Source organism: Heteronotia binoei, chromosome 21 (genome assembly GCF_032191835.1).
Source record: "Heteronotia binoei isolate CCM8104 ecotype False Entrance Well chromosome 21, APGP_CSIRO_Hbin_v1, whole genome shotgun sequence".
Classification (NCBI taxonomy): domain Eukaryota; kingdom Metazoa; phylum Chordata; class Lepidosauria; order Squamata; family Gekkonidae; genus Heteronotia; species Heteronotia binoei.
In genome coordinates this window covers 166,228,035-166,249,998 of record NC_083243.1, presented here as the reverse complement: position 1 = coordinate 166,249,998, position 21,964 = coordinate 166,228,035, and the positions used below count along the sequence as shown (strand labels likewise).

At 42.2% G+C, this 21,964-nt stretch overlaps 1 protein-coding gene across 1 annotated transcript in view; it reads right to left on the bottom strand.

The window, feature by feature from the left end:
* LOC132590221 (acyl-CoA (8-3)-desaturase-like) overlaps nucleotides 1-20,819 on the bottom strand; it is a 34,179-nt gene extending 13,360 nt beyond the window's left edge. The window contains exons 1-7 of the mRNA XM_060263186.1: nucleotides 20,520-20,819; nucleotides 17,862-17,972; nucleotides 14,914-15,111; nucleotides 12,645-12,746; nucleotides 7,580-7,708; nucleotides 4,458-4,515; nucleotides 164-240 (exon numbers count right to left, since the gene is read on the bottom strand). Coding sequence (XP_060119169.1) covers nucleotides 164-240; nucleotides 4,458-4,515; nucleotides 7,580-7,708; nucleotides 12,645-12,746; nucleotides 14,914-15,111; nucleotides 17,862-17,972; nucleotides 20,520-20,741 — 897 coding nt within the window. The 5' untranslated portion in view covers nucleotides 20,742-20,819. The remainder of the gene's footprint in view (nucleotides 1-163; nucleotides 241-4,457; nucleotides 4,516-7,579; nucleotides 7,709-12,644; nucleotides 12,747-14,913; nucleotides 15,112-17,861; nucleotides 17,973-20,519) is intronic.
* Nucleotides 20,820-21,964: the final 1,145 nt, after the last annotated feature.

Sequence of the window (21,964 nt, the reverse complement as noted above, 5' to 3'; positions counted from 1 at the left end):
CTCTCCCCGTTTAATCCAATTTTCCTCTCCTAATAGATCATTAGCAGCTATTGATGGATACTGATGACGCAGTGAATTTATGCTCAGATGTATCATTCCTTATTCACAAAATAGCTTATCCAGAAGAGAAAGAATTGCATTTACTACTTTGCAAATTACTCACCACCCACTTTTTCCTCTGAACTGTGTAACGGATTATAGCCCCCTGGACAAAAAGCATGAAAGTCAACGGAGCTAAGACTGCGGAAAAAAAGAAAACAAGAACAATAGGAAGTTAAAAACTTTTCTTCAAATGTATTCCACTCAAATGCAAATTAGCAGCATATTTCTAATGGATTTTCACTCTAAAATCAAAATGGCAAAATAATACTTGCAATTCATCTAACCTGATCAGTGCCAGATTAAACTGTGTGCAGGTCCCTAGGCAGTCAAAATCTTGGGGGCCCCCTCACAAATTATATCAGAGTTGGAGCACCCGCCCCGCCACCTGTGGCCTCCACTGCAGCCTTCAGGAACCTTCTCAAAAGCCTCTTTAACAAAGCTGTGGGGGAGAAGTAGAGAGAGGCAAACTTGGAAACGACACCAGCTGCCACATGAGGCAAGTCAGACAAAGAGTGGCTCATTTGCTGGCTGTGTGTGCAGGCTGGGAGGGCTACAAACAGGGGGGAAAGTGGGGGGAGCCAGCCCAGGGCCCCTAAAGGCATGGAGGCCCATAGGCCAGTCCCTACTTTGCCTAATTGTTAATCCAGCCCTGAATCTGATGTCCCTTTCATATGCAGACATAAAACTACCTTCTTCCAAGGGCATGCATACTGATATTGAGCTATGACTCCAACAGGAGGTACAGCTTTATAAATGGTGGCATTTGCTGACTGTGAAGACTAAGGCTTCTTCCTCATAGTGGCGATTCTTTATGTAGCTCTCATAGCTGCTGAGGCATTCACAGCAGCAATGAAATGTCCACACAGCAGATTTCCCCACTTTTGCTTCCTCAGATATCCGTCTCAAGTCCTCTACCACTAGAGGGCTCTTGGAAGCTTTCTTTTTAAAAACTGGCAATTGCTAGCTAGAATCTTCTAATTCCTCGGAATTCCCAGCCTTTGTTTTTTTTTTTTAAAGGCCCTAGCCCTTTTTGTTGCAGAGTTATAAGGAACAAGAGACTTGTTTTTTAAAAATGTATTCATGGGAATGAGAGAAGCCAGGAGACCGTGGCAACAGATGGTTACAACGTTATAATGCTATAGTGATCTAGCAATTACCTTTTTTAAAAAAAGCCTCAAATACTCCCTGGTGGTGCAGCAGGGACAATGGCGTCTTGGAGGGGCTAATGAAATTAAAATAGTGCTAATGTAGTCGAGACCTTGAACAATGCACACCTTCCCATCCAGATCAACTGATTGCATGTCTGAACTGCCTTTCTCTGGAAAAGACTGGAGAAAATTATGCTATGGGAAAATGATTATACTACTCATCCTCAGACTACTGCAGTTTGATAGCTGATAAACCTCTGTGTGGAAGCAGGGCCTCTGAGAGATATGAAATAAATAGCGCATATAACACAACATTGCCAAGAAGCAATGTGAAGTAAGGTCATGGTAGCAGGGTCACCTAGAGGGAGGGGAGACTAAAGGGAAAAAATATGAGGGGCTTGAGTCAACTGGAGGGCCCAGAGCCAAGATGGTGCTGCATTAAATTTATTTCTAATTAGGGTTGCCAAGTCCAATTCAAGAAATATCTGGGGACTTTGGGGGTGGAGCCAGAAGCAAGGTTGTGACAAGCATAACAACTCCAAAGGGAGTTCTGGCCACCACATTTAAAGGGACCGCACACCTTTTAAATGCCTTCCCTCCATTGGAAATAATGAAGGGGATAGGGCACCTTCTTCTGAGGCTCATAGAATTGGACCCCCGGTCCAATCTTTTTGTACTTGGAGGGTGTTTTGAGGAGAGGCACTGAATGCTATGCTGAAAGTTTGGTGCTTGTACCTCAAAACACAGCCCCCAGAGCACCAGATAACTGCAGATCAATTCTCCATTATATGCTATGGGATTTGGTCTCCATAGGGAATAATGGAGTGCCCAGCAGACATTTCCCTCTCCACCCCTGCTTTTTGATGACCCTGAAGCGGGGGGAGGGCTTCCAAACTGGGGGAATCCCCTGCCCCCACCTGGGAATTAAGGCAACCAAACAGAGTAACAGAGTAAAATGGAGCAGGAAATAAAGGTTCACAAGCCTCTGTGAAAAACCATTCTCTATCAAATACTCAAACCACTTACCACAGATTTTTTTGCAAAAAGGATCTTTCTTGTTCTCTAAAGGTTTTTGAATGTGTATATAATTGACCAATTTGATTACACTGAATAGGCTCTCTGTGACTTTAAGAAACCTTGTGATGTATAGCACCTGTAGGTATATAATCATGTGATTATTGATTGTACATGTTGAAGTTCTTTGTAAAATTTAAAAAGCAGTGTGAAACAATTGTCTCTACTGGAAATTTGTATAATGACTTTTTGACGGTATGTATGATTTTTACTATACATGTTTGTATATCTATGGATGAATTTCTATTGGTGATTGGTATTGTTTTACATATGCAGCTTGTAGAAACCGAGAGTGAAACAGGGCATCACGTACAACCCTGTCACGTCTCAATTGTGCCTAGCTGCATTTGGATATTACACCTGTTGCATTTGGAAAAATTAATTTGGAGTGTTGGACTCTGTGGAAAACATCTATTTGCACTATCGCCTGGACCCGCAGATTTGGAGAGATCGGCATTGACTGCAATTTGAAGGACTTTGGGTGTGGGCGTGGTCAGCGTTCTTGTGATTTAAATTTTATTAACTTCAATACCATTTAATAAGATTTCTATTTTTTTTTTTTTTGCACAAAAATCTGTGGTAAGTGGTTTGAGTCTTTGATAGAGGCTGGTTTTTCGTGGAGGCTTGTGTGCCTTTACTTCCTGGGGATTGGCAACTCTATTCAAATGCAATTCTGACTGCAGCCACTAGGGGTGAAGGGAAGGCAAAGCACAGTAAAAAAACACTCAGAGCTCTGTGGCTGGGCCTTTTAGCAAAGTTTATAAGGAGCTTGATGGAAACTGTTTGTTAATCATATCCTACTAAACCACTTAGCCAAGCCAGGATTGGAACAAGGCAAGACCAGCCAGAACAAGCTATAGTCCTTGCCAGGGTGGTGCTTCCTAACAAGCTCATAATCTCCACCCTTCTATACTTTGCTTTTCCCTTTAGTTTCACCAAGTTCCTGCACAGCCAGATCTTGCAAATGGGCGATAGCAAAAACAAACAAAAGTTTGTTATCTTTTCTTATATTCTCTAACTCTTTTTCACACTTCTCTCCTCCTTCATTTTGCTCTCTTCCTTTTATGATCTGCCATTTGTTTATCTCCACTTCAAACTTCTCTCCCTCCGAAGTGGCTTACATCATTCTCCCACATCTCATCCTCACAACCTTGAGAGGCAGGTTAGGCTGAGAGTGTGTAATGGCTCCAATGGCAAGCAGCAAGGTGGCAGGGTTGATTTGAACATGAGTTTCCCAGGCCCTAGCCTGGCACTTTAACACACTACATGAGTTTAGCTTTCATTACAAATATTGTGCGCTTGTGCGGGGTGGGGCGGGTGTCTGGAGATAACTTGGGCCAAGATATTCCAAACCTTTCATTTTTGGCTCTGGAGCACCCAAAATCATCCTGAAGCTGGTGGACAAGGTTTATTTTCGGATGGGTTATGCCTGCCAGAAATGAGGGATCCTTTTATTATAGATGAATGGTAACAGCCGGCCACGTGCTTTGTTTTGTTATGATATTTAGTTTGGATCAGGGTCATGGGTCAGGGGAGCAGACAGAATCTTTGTCTGGAGGCCCATGGTGGTTCTCTGCAGTCCTGCATGGAAGCAGTTTAATGCTGCAGAACTGTCCAAGACGGATGGCCAAACTTGTTTAATGTAAAAGCCACATAGAATAAATGTCAGATGCTCAAGAGCTGCAAGGCATGAATGTCAGGTGTTTTGAGAACCACAAGACAGGAAGGGAGGGAGGCAAATAGTTTAGGGGGGGGGAGAAAGGTGGAAAGAAAGCAACTTCAAATGCATTCTCCAAGCCACCAGCTGGCTTGGCTTAGAGAAGTGATTTAAAGAGACAAACACCTTCTCCAAGCTGGACAGTGGGGGCTTTGAGAGCCACATAATATGTGTGAAAGAGCCACATGTGGCTCCCAAGCCACAGTTTGGCCACCCCTGGTCCAAGAGCTTTCAAATGGTGCTTCTCCTTCACAGGAGTGTAGAGCATTGTTTCTCATTGATATAGTTTTATGCTATTAATTTTACTATTTTAAATATTCTGTTTCAGATTCCTTGACAAGAAGGATGGGATATAAATTATTATAAATAAATAGAACTGCAACATTAAGCTTTTAAACAAAATAACAGGTACTCACAGGAAAAGTATGAATGTTGATACTGGTAAGGCATGTATTTCTTCTTCTTTCTGCCAAGCTATAGATGAAGAACAGAACAAAAATTAAGCTAGGTGCCCAATAAACACCAGTAAAACCCACAAACGTCTATCCTTCAAAATCTAGTGAAAAAAATATTGATATAGCCTGGACAGTGATAGACAAAAGCTAAGGTTAAGGAAGATATAGTTGAAAGAAAGGCCATAGAGCAGGGGTGTCAAACATGTGGCCTGGGGGCCAAATCAGGCCCCCAGAAGGCTCCTATCAGGCCCCCGAGCAATTGGCTGCCATTTGTGTCCTCCTCCCTTGATCTTGCTTCCTTCTGCATCACAGCTTGCTTTGCCATGTTTGCTCAATTGTAAAAGAGCCACAGAGCAAAGCCTCTATTTTCTCCACTGGCTTAGACTCCTCCCTTGGGGAGGAAGAGGGGGATAGGGTTGCCAAGTCAAATTCAAGAAATATCTGGGGACTTTGGGGGTGGATCCAGGAGACTTTGGGAGTGGAGCCAGGAACAGGGTCGTGGCAAGCATAATGGAAGAAGAAGAAGACTGCAGATTTATATCCCGACCTTCTCTCTGAATCAGAGACTCAGAGCGGCTTACAATTTCCTATATCTTCTCCCCCCACAACAGACACCCTGTGAGATAGGTGGGGCTGAGAGGGCTCTCACAGCAGCTGCCCGTTCAAGGACAACTCCTGCGATAGCTGTGGCTAACCCAAGGCCATTCCAGCAGCTGCAAGTGGAGGAGTGCCTGGTGGCTGTTTTGGGTATAAATGAGGGTTTCTGTTTCTTTTGGCACAGGGTGCCACTTCTCCCTGGACAGTGCCCTGGCAAAGGCTCAGAATCATGGAGGGAGGGGGTGTCTTCTGCCCAGCTCCCTCTCCCCTGCACACATCAGTCCTCTTCTCTGCAACCTGGGAAGTGGCCTTGCCCTTCATCCGTGGCTGTGTCCTGGACTGCCTATTAAAGGTTTTCCTGGAGATGGGATAACCCTGGACTCCTCCACCTCTTATTTTCTAGAGGCTGGGCCTTCTAGGGTAACTGGTCCTGGTGGATAATGAGGCTCCTATGTGGGTTGCTCCTCCCCTTGACCTGTCCCTCTTTTCCTCCTCATGAGTGGAGCTCTAGGCTCGGCTGGGCCTAAGGAGACTGGCTACCTTCTTTTCTGCCCTTACTCCTGACATACCTTGGGCTGGGTGCCTGGCAGCTGTACATTCCTGTGATTGTTGCCACTTCCCCGGTGGCTACAAAGCCTCAAGATGTGTTAGGTGATCACTCCTGGAGTCAGACATCTGACTCTAGCTGTGCTGGCTGCTGCACTGAGCCTGGCTGTGTGCTGCTGACGGTCAACTGCCCCAGTGCCGTATTTCTCATTCTGCTGAGTCATGGCATGGGCTGTGCTGCCCCCTGCTCTATCCCTGGCTTCCATCATCTCCCATTGCTTGTCATGGCCGGGTGGCCCAAGGACTGATCCTTCAGCCACAATAAGTGTGACTGATCCTTCAGCCACAATAAGTGTGCATGCACATGAGTGTGTGTGTGTGTGTGGAAACAAACCCTAGACAGAAGGTCAATAAATAAAAGCAGAGATGCTGCTGGTGTCCAGAAGGACTAACTTGAGATGTAAGGTATCTCCTGTTCTAGAGGGGTTGCACTCTCCCTAAAAGATCAGGTTTGAATGCTGGGGTGCTGCTGGAACAGAGCCTTTTGTTGGATAAGCAGATGGCAATGATGGCTAGGGGCACCTTCCATCAGCTTCAGCAGCGACTTTCCCTGAGTAAAAAAACATCTTGCTACTGTGGTACATGCCTTGATAATATCTTGATTAGATTACTGTAATGCACTCTATGTAGTGCTGCCCTTGGAGAATGTCCAGAAACTACAGTTGGTACAGAATGTAGCAGCAGGAATGCTGTTTGAAGTAGACCAGAGTCTTGTTCCATATGCACTGTCTTCCATTCTGCTTCTGGGCCCAAATTCAAGGTGCCCTATATGGCCTGGGACCTGAATACCTTAAGGAGCACCTACTCTCATATGAACCTACCCAGCCACTTTCAGAGGACCCCATCATCTGAGGCTAGATGGGTGGCACCAAAATTATGGAATTCCCTCCCCAGGGAGATGTGTCTATCCAGCTCAATCATTGTCTTCAGCCAGCAGGTCAAGACTATTCTGTTTCATCTGGCATACCTTTACTGACCCTCCTTCATTTAATTGTTTTTAATTGTTGATTTTATTTATATGTACTGTTTATTCTCTTATAATTGTTCGCTGCCTTAAGAATTCCTAATTGAGTAGAAGGATGGCACACAAATGTTTTAAGTAAATAAACAAAAATCAAAGAAAGTACATTATAACATGCAATATTAATACAAAAAGTGAAAAATTATAAATGTCATTGTTTTAAGATTCTTGAATTTTGATTATGGTGAGGGAGAACAGTATGAAATTATTTTGCAAGTAGGTCCAGAAGAAGAAGAAGACTGCAGATTTACACCCCACCCTTCTCTGTGAATCAGAGACCCAGAGCAGCTTACAGTCTCCTGTAGCTTCTCCCCCACCTCCCCAGAACAGACACCCTGTGAGGTGGGTGGGGCTGAGAGGGCTCTCACAGCAGCTGCCCTTTCAAGGACAACTCCTGCGATAGCTATGGCTAACCCAAGGCCATTCCAGCAGGTGCAAGGGTTGGAGCGGGGAATCAAACCCAGTTCTCCCAGATAAGAGTCCGCACACTTAACCACTACACCAAACTGGCTCTAGAATAGATTTATAAGTGGCTCCTACTTAAAAAAAATTTGAGAACCATTTTTTCAGTCAAAGTTCTTCCTACTACCACCTCTACTATTTCAGAAGAATGTACCAGCATGCAATCTCCAATGCCTTATTTAGGAGACTAGAGATTATAACTACCAGGCCTCGGAATCAGTGGGAGCTCACAGGAGCACAGCTCCGGAACCTTTCTGAGAGTTCCACCTCCTTGTCCATTGAATAGTAGGTGCAGCTGCATAACAATCCCTGGATGAGCTCCACCACCTATTTTTCTACAAAATGACCCCTGATAACTACTCATGACCATCTGCAGTCCTAGTCCCTGGCTTCTTACCTCCACAGAAAGTGGCTTCCCCAAGGTGAACAGGAGAGGATGCATGTTGAGATCAGGGTCTTTACGGAAGCAGTTGGGTTTGGCATGATGCTGGTTATGCATAAAGTTCCATTGACTTGGTGGCCCACCCTGCATATCCAATGAAAATGGAAACACTTTGTTTATTCATGGGATGAGTTATAGCATGTATATTTCCTCCAGCATCGAGTTATAGCATGTATATTTCATTCAGCATGCAGAATAAATAAAGATAAATCTATTTATATAAACTTGTTCAACTTAGACTAGAATTCTGGTAGGATGGATAAAAACGGCTCTGTTGTGCTGTCTATTCCATTTCCTCTCTATTGCTTCCTCATCCTAACAACTGTGAACAATTTTATGAGATGCCCTATTGTCACACCCTGGAAGGTCAGATGCTGAAGCTGAAATTCTTTGGCCACCAAATGAGAAGGGAGCACTCATTGGAGAAGACCCTGATGCTGGGAAAGACAGAAGGAAAAAGAAGAAGGGGACAGCAAAAGATGAGATGGCTGGACAGCATTACTGATGTAACTAACATGAATTTGAGCAGACTTTGGAGGATGCTAGAAGACAGGAGGGCCTGGCGTGACTTTGTCCATGGGGTTGCAAAGAGTCGGACTCGACTGCGACTGAACTACAACAAATTGTCACACCACAGAAAGGCCCCAAACAAAGGTCAACATTCAATGAGTGACCTCAAAGTATGTTTTATTGCAAAGGAACTTCAGGAACAGAACGGAAAAAGGGAATTGCTGAATTACAAGTTATTACAACACTCAGAACAAACACCCCACAGGACTTAACAAGGATATATCAGTTTTCTTATCTCACTGCATATGCTAAACTCATTCTCATCAAGAAAGGTGAGAATCATTTGTATTTTAATGCATTTTTTTTTTTTTGAACAAATATATTGGAATAGTGTTTGTAATGCAATGCAATATATAGGAACAGATTTTTCTGAAATAACACCTCTAAAGAACAATATATTGGTATAGCATTTAGAACAATATATAGTGCCTATAATGTAATGCAATGAAAGTTGATATATATTCCCCTATATAACACTGCACCCTGCCCAACAAAAAAAAGTTGTTATCTTCATGCTTAAGAGGAGATTAATTGAGAATCTCAGTTAACTTCCCAAAATTCTCTTACACTTTTAGCTCCTATTTTGTCATATTTATTGTGTCAATATTGTTGCCCCTTAATTAAATCCAAACAACTGTTGACCCTATATACTTAACATTTCATTCCTGTTTTGTCTCCGCATATCTTAAAATATCTTCATAATGCTACATTCTAATTTGCTGTCCAGCCTCTGTCTAATAAGTTTGAATGGTTGTGTTCCATTTCTATGTATTTGAGGAAGTATGCTTGCACACGAAAGCTCATAGCTTGAATAAAACTTAGTTAATCTTAAAGGTGCCACTGGACTCTTAACTTCATTCCTTAAAGCTAGCAGAGCGAAATCAATTTTCTGCTTAAGATACTGAATATGCTTTGACTAAGATAAGTTGGACTGGAACAAAATTCCCAGGTATCTATATTTGTCAACTGCTGTAATATGTACCCACCAATTTCCCATCTTTTTTAAAAATTGTTTTGTTGACTTTGTAAACATAATATTCTTGGATTTATCATCATTTATCTCCCAAAGTTTGCTATTACAATAGGCAATAAATGCCTTCATAGAGTGCTTTAGATCGATCTGAATTCTAGAAAGTAAGACAAGGTTGTCAGCATATAACAAGGTGGGTATTGAATGATTCCCCAGGCATAGAGCATGGATGAAGATGCCACAAAGATCAGCTGCTTAAAAACATCTTTTGAGAGTAGAAAATAAGTGTTCGCAAGAAATTGGCCTCAAAGTCTTGGATGGAGAATATTGAATAGTCTTTTGCTTCATTTTAAATTAATCAAATTGTCAAACAGGGACAATGCTGTATGTCATGAACATGGGCTAAATCAGGGATGTCAAACATGCAACTGGAGGGGGGGGGGAATCAGGCCCCTGGAGGGCTCCTATCAGGCCCCTGAGCAACTGCTGTTCTCTGCTCCCTTCTCCCTCTCTCTCAATTCCTTCTGCATAACAGCTTGCTTTGCAAGGTTTGCTCAATCGCACAGGAGCTACAGAGCAAAGCCTCTACTTTCTCCTTTAGCTGAGGCTCCTCCCTTGGGGAAGGAGAGCTTGCTTTGTCATGCTCTCTCAATTGCACAGCAGAGCTACTGAGTTTCCTTCTATTGGCTGAGGCTCCTCCCACTCCTGGTCCCCTGGGGAGGGAGGGAAAGAGCCAGAGCTTTATTTGCCCAGTTCCCTGGATCCCATGAGAGAGATACAAAGAAAACATCTTTAAGATCAATGAATACTAATGTTTTAAGTTTTTTTTTTTAAATCTTGAAAGGCAATACATTATATGAGTGTGATAAATTTTATTTGAAGAATTATCCTTGACTGAATGGACTTACCTGATAAAGGGCTACATCCTTGAAACGCATCAGACATCTGGAAATTGCATTGTACATATTGGGGTTTTGATACATCATAATATTCCTTATATGGAACTTTGAAGACGGTTACTTTACCATCATTTCAAGGACTTTAATTGGACTTTAGAGCTTCCTTTGCTAACATAACACCTACAGAGAAAGCGAACTAGCCTTTGGGGCCTTTGCCATTTGTATTTGTGTTTGAAATAATGTTTAGATATATTTTCATGTATAAATATTGATTATAGCATGTTTAGGACACAGAGGTTTTTTTGTATTTGTGATTTGGAAGGCTTTTTATTTACTGTGTTTCCCTTATTTGTATATTGAGGAACTTCAGCCTAGCAACTTCAGAGAGCTCACATTAGATCTCAGACTTGCCTTGGTTTAAACCTTTTTTTTGCCAACAAGTCACAGCTTACTTATGGCCACTCCATAAGGTTTTCATGGCAAGAAATGTTCAGAAATGGTTTGCCATTACCTACCTCTGTATCATGACACTGGTACTCTTTGGAGGTCTTCTATCTAAATACTACTCAAGACTGATCCAGCTTAGCTTCTGAGATCTGATGAGATCTGGCTAGCTTGGTTTATCCAGGTCAGGGTTTAAACTGGTAGCTGGTATTTTTTGAGCTCAGGGGCCAATCTTATGGTTGTCAATTATTATTCAAAACACACTTTTGTTTCATAAGACAGCAGGCACGACTATGCCCGCAACAATAGCAACTATGACAAAATCATGTATACCAGGAATAAGAGGCATCTGAGAAAAGAACTTATTGCAACCTCTGAGGCAATACAAGGATAGATTTCTGATGCAATTATAGAACAGCAAGAACGTGAAGGTGGCTATACTCCTGATATCCTTCCAAAACCCACTGATGGTTCAGCTGAAGGTACCCAGATAGTGGGTGATCAAATTGCCTGCTAAGTTCAAAGACTACTAGATGAACCCCCAACAGCAAGCCAAATGCTAGAAACCCCTGGCTCCATATTTTTGTAATGTTCAAATTGTGCTGAGTAAGCACCACAAATTAAAGAAGAGGGATGTGGTGTGTTCATTGTATATATTGCAGTGAAACCATCAGTTCCTCCTGATATTTGGTTTAGTCTTATGGGATGGAGTACCTGCTGGTTAGTTTTATTTGTTAGTGAGAGTTGTGGACTGTATGGACACTCTTGTCCTGAAATAAGTTGCTCCTGTCCTCCTATCTCCTTGGTAATAAATGTTGTTTTGAGCTTGCACCTCTTTTCTGTGGGAAGCTAAGAGCAGAAAGCTGGGTGAGTATCCTATTCCAGATTCATGAGCAAAAGAGAAAATCACATTAACTGAATGTAAATAGAGCCTGGAGAATGTCTGATGAAATTAGCAGGAAGATTGCACACCCATGTACAGTTCCCATTAACTATGAATGCCTTACATGCAAATCCCATAACACTGACACGTTACAGTATATATGCGTCGGTGCTTGGATCGATGTATAACAGAGGTGAGTTGCAAGGTCTCCTCAGTTCTTGCATGTGGTGCTTGGTTTGGATCACAACTACACTGCTGTGGAGAAGGGGCTTCAGCCTCACCCACAGTGCTCTTTTCCTTTCATGAAGGTTGGGAGGGGGGCTTGTTAAATCAAAAATATAGGAAGGTTTCCCCAGCTGGCCAGACAGTGCTTTCCGAGACTGTTTCAGGTCAGGCATTGGGGGTGCCCCTTCTCCATGCCAGCTGTGGTCCCAATCTGAATTGGGCAGCATGTGTGCAAGAATTGAAGAGCATCTGAAACTCACATGAGAAATTCCTAGAGATTTGGAAGTGGAGCTTGGACAGGACAGAGCATGAAAAGGGAAAGGAGCTCAGTGCGGATGAGATGCTATATAGTCTGCCCCTGAAGCTGCCATTTCCTTCAGGAAAACTAATCTCTGTAGTTTGAAGATCAGTTTCAATTCCAGATCTGCAGCCCTGCTCAAATGTTGCCAAACCTAAACTCACATCTGACTGTCATATGGGATGGGATGAGAGAGGTAACCTAAGTACCTGGCAATGAGTGAATTTGAAAAGATCTCTCATTGTTACTTCCTCAGATGAAAGGCATATGCCTCTTATCTATCACCTAAACTGTTCTGTGTTTAATAGGAGAGGGAAGCAAAAGAAGCAGAGAGAATGAGAGAGAAAGAGATCTAAAAAGGATTAGACCCAGAAACTCTAGCCAGAAAGATATTTTCTTCCCCTTTTCTCAGCTGAGCTCCTTCATGATAGACAAGCCTCTGTCTCTGGAGTTATCACTTGCTAACCATGGACAAACCATTATTCTCTATTTTAGCCTCCCCTACCTGCAATATTGTGATAAGAATACTGATCAACATCATACAGCGGTTGTAAGAAGTAACGTGATCCTTGGAGCGCTTTGGGTGCCAGAAATGCACTGTATAAATTATACAATTTTATGATGACCCAAACCCAAGAAGCCTTCTTTTCCTAGTAGACTAGGCACTGCATACAAAAGCTACTGCTACACTTACTTGACAAAAAAAAACAATCACGGTATTGGATCCTTACCTTAAGTACTCCTACCACAATGAAATGAAACACTCTATTCCACTTGGGCTTCTGAAAGACTGAAATGTGTCCAAGATCATGCTGGAAAAATCCATATTGAACCTGGAATGCAGTAAGTAATGCCAGTACAATTAATTTCAAGACATTGTTTTGTGGGGACCTAATTGCTAAATTAAATGTTAGCAAATAAAGATTTACCACAAGCACATTCCTAAACATGTTATTTCCAGGAGACTAATAATTTAGAAAGAACAGTATGTCTCTGCTATAGTCCCCAACATGGTGCCCACTGACATGTTTCCTGGTGCCTGATAAGTGTTTTTAGTAAGTGGGCAGGGCCAGGTGAGGCTTTTGTCCAGTAGAGCTTCGAATTAGCCACTGAAGATCTGATTAGCTGTGCAGGTTAGAAGGCATCCTGGTAGGCAGAGCTTCTGCCTGTGGCAGCTATTTTGTGTTTTGCTCTCTCTCTCTTGCAACAGCCATTTTATTATTGAACCTCCTATCTTATGTCAGAATTCTAAAGAAGAAGAAGAAGAAGAAGATATTGGATTTATATCCCGCCCTCCACTCCGAAGAGTCTCAGAGCGGCTCACAATCTCCTTTACCTTCCTCCCCCACAACAGACACCCTGTGAGGTGGGTGGGGCTGGAGAGGGCTCTCACAGCAGCTGCCCTTTCAAGGACAACCTCTGCCAGAGCTATGGCTGACCCAAGGCCATTCTAGCAGGTGCAAGTGGAGGAGTGGGGAATCAAACCCGGTTCTCCCAGATAAGAGTCCGCACACTTAACCACTACACCAAACTGGCTCACCAAAGGTGCCCACAAGCTCAAAAAGAGGTTGATCCTTGCTCAGCTGTATCTTCATTTTGTGAGACAGAAGGAAAATTATTGCCTCATACATAACTACTGAAGTTGCATGTGCATTTATTTATATACATCCAATTTTTCTCCCCAATGGGAACTTAAAATAGCATAGAACATCGTCCTCCCCTCCTCCATTTTTTTCCCATAACCACCACCCTATAAGATAGGTTAGGCTGAGAGAATGTGATGGTTCCCAGGTCACTCAGCAGGGGTCCATGGCAGAACTGGGGATTTGAACCTGGATCTCCCATAATCCTAGGGCAACACTCTATGCACTGTGCCACATGTCAACTGAATGATATCTGTAAATGTTAAAAGTTAAAATAATTCTTCAGAAGCTGCTGCTGCTCCATGATTTCATCCCTAAGTAAGGCTCTAACACTTTCAGTATAATCCTATAAGAGTTATGTCCTTCTAAATCCATTGCCTTCAATGGACTCAGAAGGGTGTAACTCAGTTTAGGATTATACTATTAAAGAGTCACCCCTTGTGGACAGGATCATTTGTCCTTACCATGACATCCTCTCCACCAAATCCAGCTATGCAGTAATTTCATGACATGGGCTTTTAAACTTTACAGCTGTGCTACAGGATGAACTGACAGCAGTTCCCATGGGCATTGTGCTAATGTGAAATATTTGACTTCCTCACCAGCAGTTAACTGAGAATCAGATATCTGATGAAGTGAGCATGCATAAGAAAGCTTATGCCTAGAATTAAACATTTGTTGGTCTTAAAGGTGCCACTGGACTCAAACTTCATTCTATTGCTTCAGAACAACACCGCTATTCACCTGAATTAGAATGAAGAAGAGAGCGACAGGGATCCTTAATGTAAAACCCGTTGCTTAATCCATATGTAGAGGCTCCAAGTAACATCGGGGAACATGGATTCATCTAAAAGGTCTGAAGCATTCATCCACATAGTATGCACAGTTTCCTGGTAGAACCTATGCAAAACCTATGTAAAATACCCTGCTGAACCTGTCAGTTGCTTAGACCCAATGATGTGGGAGTGGAAATATACACAGACTTTCTGTGGTGCTGTCTGTGCAAGATCTTGTGCAACACCCACCTCATTAGGATCTAAAGGCTAGGGACCTGGGCTAGCTAAGTAAATTTCAGAACCTCTTCAAAGTTCCTATGAGGACTGTTTATGACAATTACCATCAGAGCTATAGCCTATAATTCTGACAGAAAGGATAAAATTGCTCTTATTACTTTGGATCTTTAGGAACAGTATTACACAACATCAAACATTAAACTTGGTTAGTTTCTACTGGTTTTAAGGCCACCTTTATTGAATGGTTTGCAGGAATATTATGAACCATGTAAGAGTTAACTGGTGTTAGAATTGCTAAAGAATAATCTTGAAAATTGCTATGTACAGCGACACATCTCCATTACCTGGCATACAGTGAATAGTGCTACACCAACAAGGAAGGGTATCCAGGATTTTCCAAAATACCAGATAGTGAGCCAGGATGCAACATCAAGCAATATGGTATGAAGAAATATCAACATGAAGAAATAATAATTGGGCTTCAGGAGTCCCATCCTCTTCACGATCCTGTGTAGCTCACGGAAATCATTTACTAGCATTTCCTGTGATAAGAGTAACAGTTAAGCTCTCCCATTTCTGGGTACATAAGATCCAAAACTGCTTCTTCTTCCAAAGGTATTACAATGGCAATAAAGTCAACCAGTAAGTGTACAGATTTTGCTGTAGCAGGGTGCACTGCAAAAATTGTGTGTTTTTTTTAATTCTATATCAGAAAGTCAGCAAGGCATGATTATTGCTTTCATTAAATATTGTTGAATATTGTTGCTATATTGAAATGTCATGTCAAACTATTGGAACAATATCAATGATCCCAAAATGACAGTCATGCCCCTTAAATAACTTTTGAAATTCCTGCTCCCCCCACCCCAAGACAGCAGGATTGGGGAGAGGTACAGAGAGATGAAGCACACTCCAGCTGGTCCACAATGCATCATCCCTTCAAAGTTCAGGTCTAGGGCTCATTCAGGTTTGCAGTCCTTTAATGTTTAAAAGGCCAATGTGCCACAGCTCAACTGGTTTTGCTGAAAACCAGCAGTAAACCTTGCCTCTGGCAGCTGGTGTCCAGGTCTGTCATTTATTAACACTAATGGCTCTTTACAGTTTAAAGGGTTGATGCCCTGCAGCCCAGCTGAGGCATGCTCCCTCCTCCCTACCTGGTCCTGCTGCCTCCCAGACATAATTGCTAATTCTGATACTTAATGGCAGAGAAATTTCAGAATCAGGAAATATTGGAAGTACTTTTCACAGTATTGGATATTGCCCAATCCAATCCAACGTTGGAGAGATGGGGAATTTTATCTGGTCAGTGATAGCTGATTGCACACTCCTATTCTGCTTCAGATTGAGCCCCATGGTGCAGAGTGGTAACTGCAGTACTGCAATCCAAGCTTTGCTCACGACCTGAGTTCAATCCCAGCAAAAGCTGGGTTCAGGTAGCTGCTCAAGGTTGACTCAGCCTTCCATCTTTCTAAGGTCGGTAAAATGAGTACCCAGCTTGCTGGGGGTATGGTGTAGATGACTGGGGAAGACAATGGTAAACCATTCTGTAACAAAAACTCTGCCAAGAAAAAATGTCATGACGTGACAACACCCCATGGATCGGTAACGACTTGGTGCTTGCACAGGGAACTACTTTTACTTTTTTATTCCACTTCAACAAAGAGACTCAGGACAACAGTTTACTGTTCCGATCAGTGTCCTATCAGAGATATATGATAAAATTCTCTCCATTACTGTCTCCATTATGGATGGACATGAACTACAGTTCTGCAGTTTGGTTTGTGATTCATGGCTGAACCATGGACTGAACCACAAACCCACATGAACTGATATGCTGGTTCGTAAACTGAACCAGTTTGTGTAGGTTTATGAGCCATTAAAAGTTTAAACCCCTGCTTTTAGCCCCCCATGACTTTTCATAGGGAGCAGAAAGCAGGGGTTTAAATGGCTCTGAGCCATTTAAACCCTCCAGTTCTGCTCCTCACCACTTTGAAACAACAGGAAGGAGATCAGGAGGGTTTAAATTGCTCAGAGCCATTTAATCCTCTGATTTTGTTCCCTGCTGCTTCAAAGCAGGGGGGAGCAAAATCTGAAGGTTAAATGTGGGGGTGGAGTTCCTTCCAGGGGGCATTTCACCTCCTCCTTTCTGCTGCCTGCAACTTTCCTCAGCCATCAGAACGGCTGGCTGGGGAGAGCTGCAACCAGAAGAAAGAAAGGGGTGAAATGCTTCCTGGTAGGCACTTCACCTTTTCTGCTGGCCAGGGAGAGCCATGGCCAGCAGAAAACAGTAGGTGAAAAATGCCCCATGGGAGGCACTTCAGCCCCTCCTTTCTACTGACCACAGCTTTCACTGATCTAAAGAAAGCCTGATGCCAGCTAGCAGGGAGGCTTCTCCTTGCATGCTCAACTGTATTGGACTCCCTTGAGTGGTCCCTTTAAATGGGGCCACACAAGAGAGCCCAAAGCTGGGTTGAAAAGGAGGCCTCTCCCTGCCTCTCTGCTGTTGGTTTAAATAGCTTGGAGCCATCTAAACCCTGCTTTCAGCTCCCCATGAAAAGCTGCAGGGAGCTGAAAGCAGGGTTTAAATGGTTCTGAGCCATTTAAACCAAAGAGCTGAGTGGCAGGGAGCTCGCAGCCACTCAACTGTTCTTGTAAGCCCCTGTTTTCTGTTCTTTTATGAACCACCACAAGCCACCACAAATTGCACCAAAATCAATGGAAGTTCATCTCAGTTCTTCAGTTCACAAACCACAAACTGGACACGATTTGTGATGAATTTTAGTTCATAGTTTGTGACTATCCCTAGTCTCCACCTGAAGTTCAATTAAACACAAAAGAGGAAACTGCAGCAAGTGGATTCTTCATAGGAATTGCAGCTTATATTGTCTGTAAGACAATCTCTGGCTTTATTGTAATAACTTGTAATGCTGAGGTTCCAGAGCATTATGAAACCACCATATCCAGTGTGTTCTACCCCTAGTGCTGCTTGGAATCTAAATGCTTAAAAGATTAAAATTGAGGCTATAAGGCTAGAAAGGAAGTTCTCGTATCTACAATGTACAGTATGTGTAAATTAAAGTGCATTATAAGAATGTGGGAGCATTACTTTTCAGCTGGTGGTTTGAAACCTGAAGTGGGTCGCTCTAGTGATCCCAGCACCAGCTGATATATGTGTTTGTGGGGAGGGGGAACTGGAGCATCTGTGATATAATATTGGTAGGTCCTGTATCTGAAAGGGAGGATTCCAGGTTCAAGTATCTATTTGTTTAAAATAGCCCTAGGGGAAACTCACATTTTTGTTGGGCTCACAGCTGGGTTGATCAGGTGCCAATTCCCCAATTAACAGTGCCTTCAAGTATTTCTTTACAAGGTCTTCATCCTTGTGGAAAGCTGCGAAGGCATCCTAGGAACACATCAAGAAAGGGGATTATTAAAGGGAAAAGACATGAAATGATAGACATGGAAATCAGAGAAATTTGTTTTCAGTTAGAGAATTTCTGGTTGGTACAAGAGCAGCTGAGTAGCTTAGGAACTGTGTATGCCTGCTGTATGAGGTTTTTAAAATGTTAACAAAGTCACTGATGCATTTATGTGTGTAATATTGGATGAAAGGCCTCTTCCAACTCCAGAACTGGCCTTCAATATAAGCAAATGAAATTTCTTGCTTTTTCTTCGCACTGAGTGGCAATGTACTCTGCCCCCTAGTCCTTCCTCTTTGTCTAGGAATCTTTTTTCTCTGTACCACAAGAATCAGTTCCCACATCAAATTTTTGAGCATAGGCCTAATATTTTAAGTGTACGCTTAAAAATTTTAAATGTGCTTTGCATTCACATAAACATAAATGTAGACATCAGACAACATGCTTAGCAGGAAGCTGTGGCTGTGGTGCAGTATTTTTGTCCAAATGCCATAGTATCACTACAGTGTCACAACATTATAACATCACTTCTGGTACACACCAGAAGTAACATCACCACATCTCCAGCTACATAGCCTGGGCCTCCCTCCCACTCCTGGTCAGTCCCACCCACCAGCTGTCAGTTGCCAGGGGTGACCTGGCAACCTTAGTTTGAAATTAATTTGTCTCCCCACTCAATTCGATGCTGCATTTGTTTTTTAATTGAAAAGTTATCATTTCGCAAAGGAATATGTCCCCTGCCAACATTCACTGCTCAGTTCAGACAAATTCCAAGTTTAAAAAGCTTTTCTCCAAATATTCTTCACCTCAGTTAATAATCTTGATTTAATTGACTTCCCTCGCATCAGAACATTTTTTTCTCTTGTAAATAAATAAATAGTGGAAATGAAAGGTTTTCTCTAATGCGACGTCATAGAAGACTAACGTTCAAAGCAAATTTATCATGAACAAATTATTTTGTACTCCCAAAGTAATTTCACTGGTCTTAATGGGACTCTGGTATAAAACTTCTCAGCTATTTTGCCTGAGAATCCACCTCTAATTCCAGTTTGAATTTCGCTTAGACAAAATAGGAGATAATCCTGGTTTTGAGTATTATAAAAAATGAACGAGCACCCTTTTTATTCAGATCACAAACTCTTACCACCAACCTTAAATCTACAAAAATCTACAAATTGTTTGTTTGTTTTCTTGAATGCTTTAAATTGCTCAAAATTCAATTGCAAAATATTTTGTGCATGTACATTCATATGCTGTTTCCCATATAACTATCCCCATTCTGCATCCACCAGGTATTGATGCTAATGACTTAAGAAAAGTTTTGTTCCCCCTGGGCTAAGTGTGTGTGTGGGTCTCTTTATTCTAGCCTTACCCATCTTGCCTAGCTGACTCAGTCTTCATTCATGGGAATGTTTGGGTCTAGAGAACAAGTACTTTAAGCACGCATGTTCTTGCACTGTTGTGTCATAGTTGTCCCATATCTATCTGCCTAATTAAGAAAATAAATCTTACAAAAGTTGTGTGTTCCTTGGTCCTGCTGTCTGAGAGCAAAAATTACATAGTTTTTTGTCTAATATTCCAGCATTGCTTGTTTGCTCTGCATGACTACTGACATCAAACATGTTTGTATAAACTATTTCATTTAATGTAGTGCTTTATGTATTCTTGCACTGTCAACTGGGAACCGTAGTTTGATCCAGTTAATCCTGACTATGCAGCAATTCAATGAATGCTACTAACTAATGAAGACTATGGACTCTGCTATACAAATGCAACACTTGTGTTATAATGTAGTGATTTTTAAACAGAACATGGCTTTCCTGTAATAACCCTGAGACCAATATAATCCAAGGAAGGCAATAACCATGAGCATACAGCAACAGCAGGTTCCAAATCAACCGCCACACTGAACATTGCAACACCACTCAGTCTGAACAAAATGAATGCTATGAACAAATTAAGTTCTGTTTTTGAACAATAGCTATGCATAATATACTTGGAACAGTACTAAAAGGCCGACGGTGCAATTCTAAAGAGAGTTGCAAGCTTCTATATGTATCGAACTCTACTTAGGATTCCACGTTTGTAAGAGTATTTTTGCATACAGTTTTGGAAATTGCATTCCAGTGAAGGTTATTGGACTCCAACTGGAGGTTTTGGAGGATTGTTACCTATTAATATATTTGTCTTTTTCAGCTAGTTAACCCGTAAGCACAGACTGTTTCATCATTCATTCATGCCTAAATGTAGCTCAAATTCCTATACATTAATGGAGGGTGTGTGTGTGTGTGTGACTATTTTGGTACTTCTTCCAAAGCTCTAATAGTCTCTTCTTTAGTCACAGAAAGCTGACAAGTAGACATAAATGAACATTTGAAGCTGGTTTATATGGTCAGGTTATTGGTTCTTTAGCATTTGAATGAGAACTTGTAACCAAAAATTGAATCTGCAATATCATGCACAGAAAGTATGTGCTCTACCAGTGACCTATATTGCTTCCCAGTGATCCTTGCCCCATAAAAAGATCTCACCGTAGCATCCTGTCCTGCATAGTGGCTGATGACACGAGTGCCCCCAGGGTGCTGCCAGTGGAATTGGCTGATATCATAGACTTTTCTGTTGATGACCAGCCATTTGTCTTGCTTGGAGTTTTTCTGACCTGAGTGGAGCCCTATCTCTTCCCAGGTGAAAAGCCGTGAGATACCTGGACTAGGTTCTGGCTTTAGCAAGCTACTGCCCGACTGTGGAGGCATTATGAGCACCTAAAACTGGATTTCCTGCTGTCACTCTGTCCAATGCAAAGTTGCCTTTCCATTTCATTTCATGTGCTTTATATAGACCTGTTGCAACCATAACCACCCTTAATAGTACGTTGCTCTGGGCATTCAACACTGCTTTCTCTTGTTCCTCCTTGCTTCATTCTTGCACCAGCCCTTTTAGAGTCATCCTTCAATCATGTCTGCTCATGCTTCTTGTCAGACCTTAGAATTAAGCAAACAGGTATTTCAATTCATTAATGTTTTTCAGTAAGCTTGGAAATGAATGAGTTGATAAAAATCATCTATTGCTTAGGGCTATGCATTGTGCAAGAAACACAGCACTGCTCCAACAGAGGGATGGTTTTCAGTGGTATTATCTTTATCATTTGTTACTTCTCCTGTGTAAACGTTTGTACACAGGATTAAAATTGTTTAATGTTAAGTCTATTGAAAGTTAATTCGGTGGCCTAGAGTTTGCGGCAGTGCAGATATTGAGAGTCAGGAGGTCATGGCCTTCTGCTTCTTGTGATGGGTTCACTTAGCTGCCATTTTAAAATGCTCTGGGAACATGTTTGCTTCATAAAAGGGCCCCCATGACTATAATGCCTGAATCTCTCCACTATGATGGGATCCTGCAAAAATTTCACATTAATAGAAGGAGGTGATTTTCACCAGTTTCCCCTTCCCTCACAGAATTCTGACTCCCTATGCATACTGTTCTGGGGGTACCCTGTCCCCCATCCACAGCATTGGGGGGCATTTGGTGCTATAGTGGAATGGAAGAGGCAAGAAAAATCTGCTCTGCTGATAGAAATCACTTCCATTAATAGAAATTATTTGTGGAATCCAAACCACTGAGTGTTTTCACATGAAGTTTTTGCTGCTACTTGGCCTTGCGTCAGCCATAGCTATTGCAGGAGTTGTCCTTGAAATGGCAGCTGCTGTAAGAGCTCTCTCAGCCTCACCTACCTCACAGGGTGTCTGTTGTGAGGGGGGAAGGTAAAGGAGATTGTGACCACTCTGAGATGCAAAGTATAGGATGGGATATAAATCCAATATCATTGTCTTCTTCTTTACTGTATCGGTTCTTTTCAAACTATACAGACAATATCATTTGCATGGGAATGCTGTAGCAATTTCACTCCTTTCCCCCATTTTTTCTCAGAGCTTTGTGCCAATGTTTTTGAATGGATCACTCCTGAAACATTTTGGGAAGA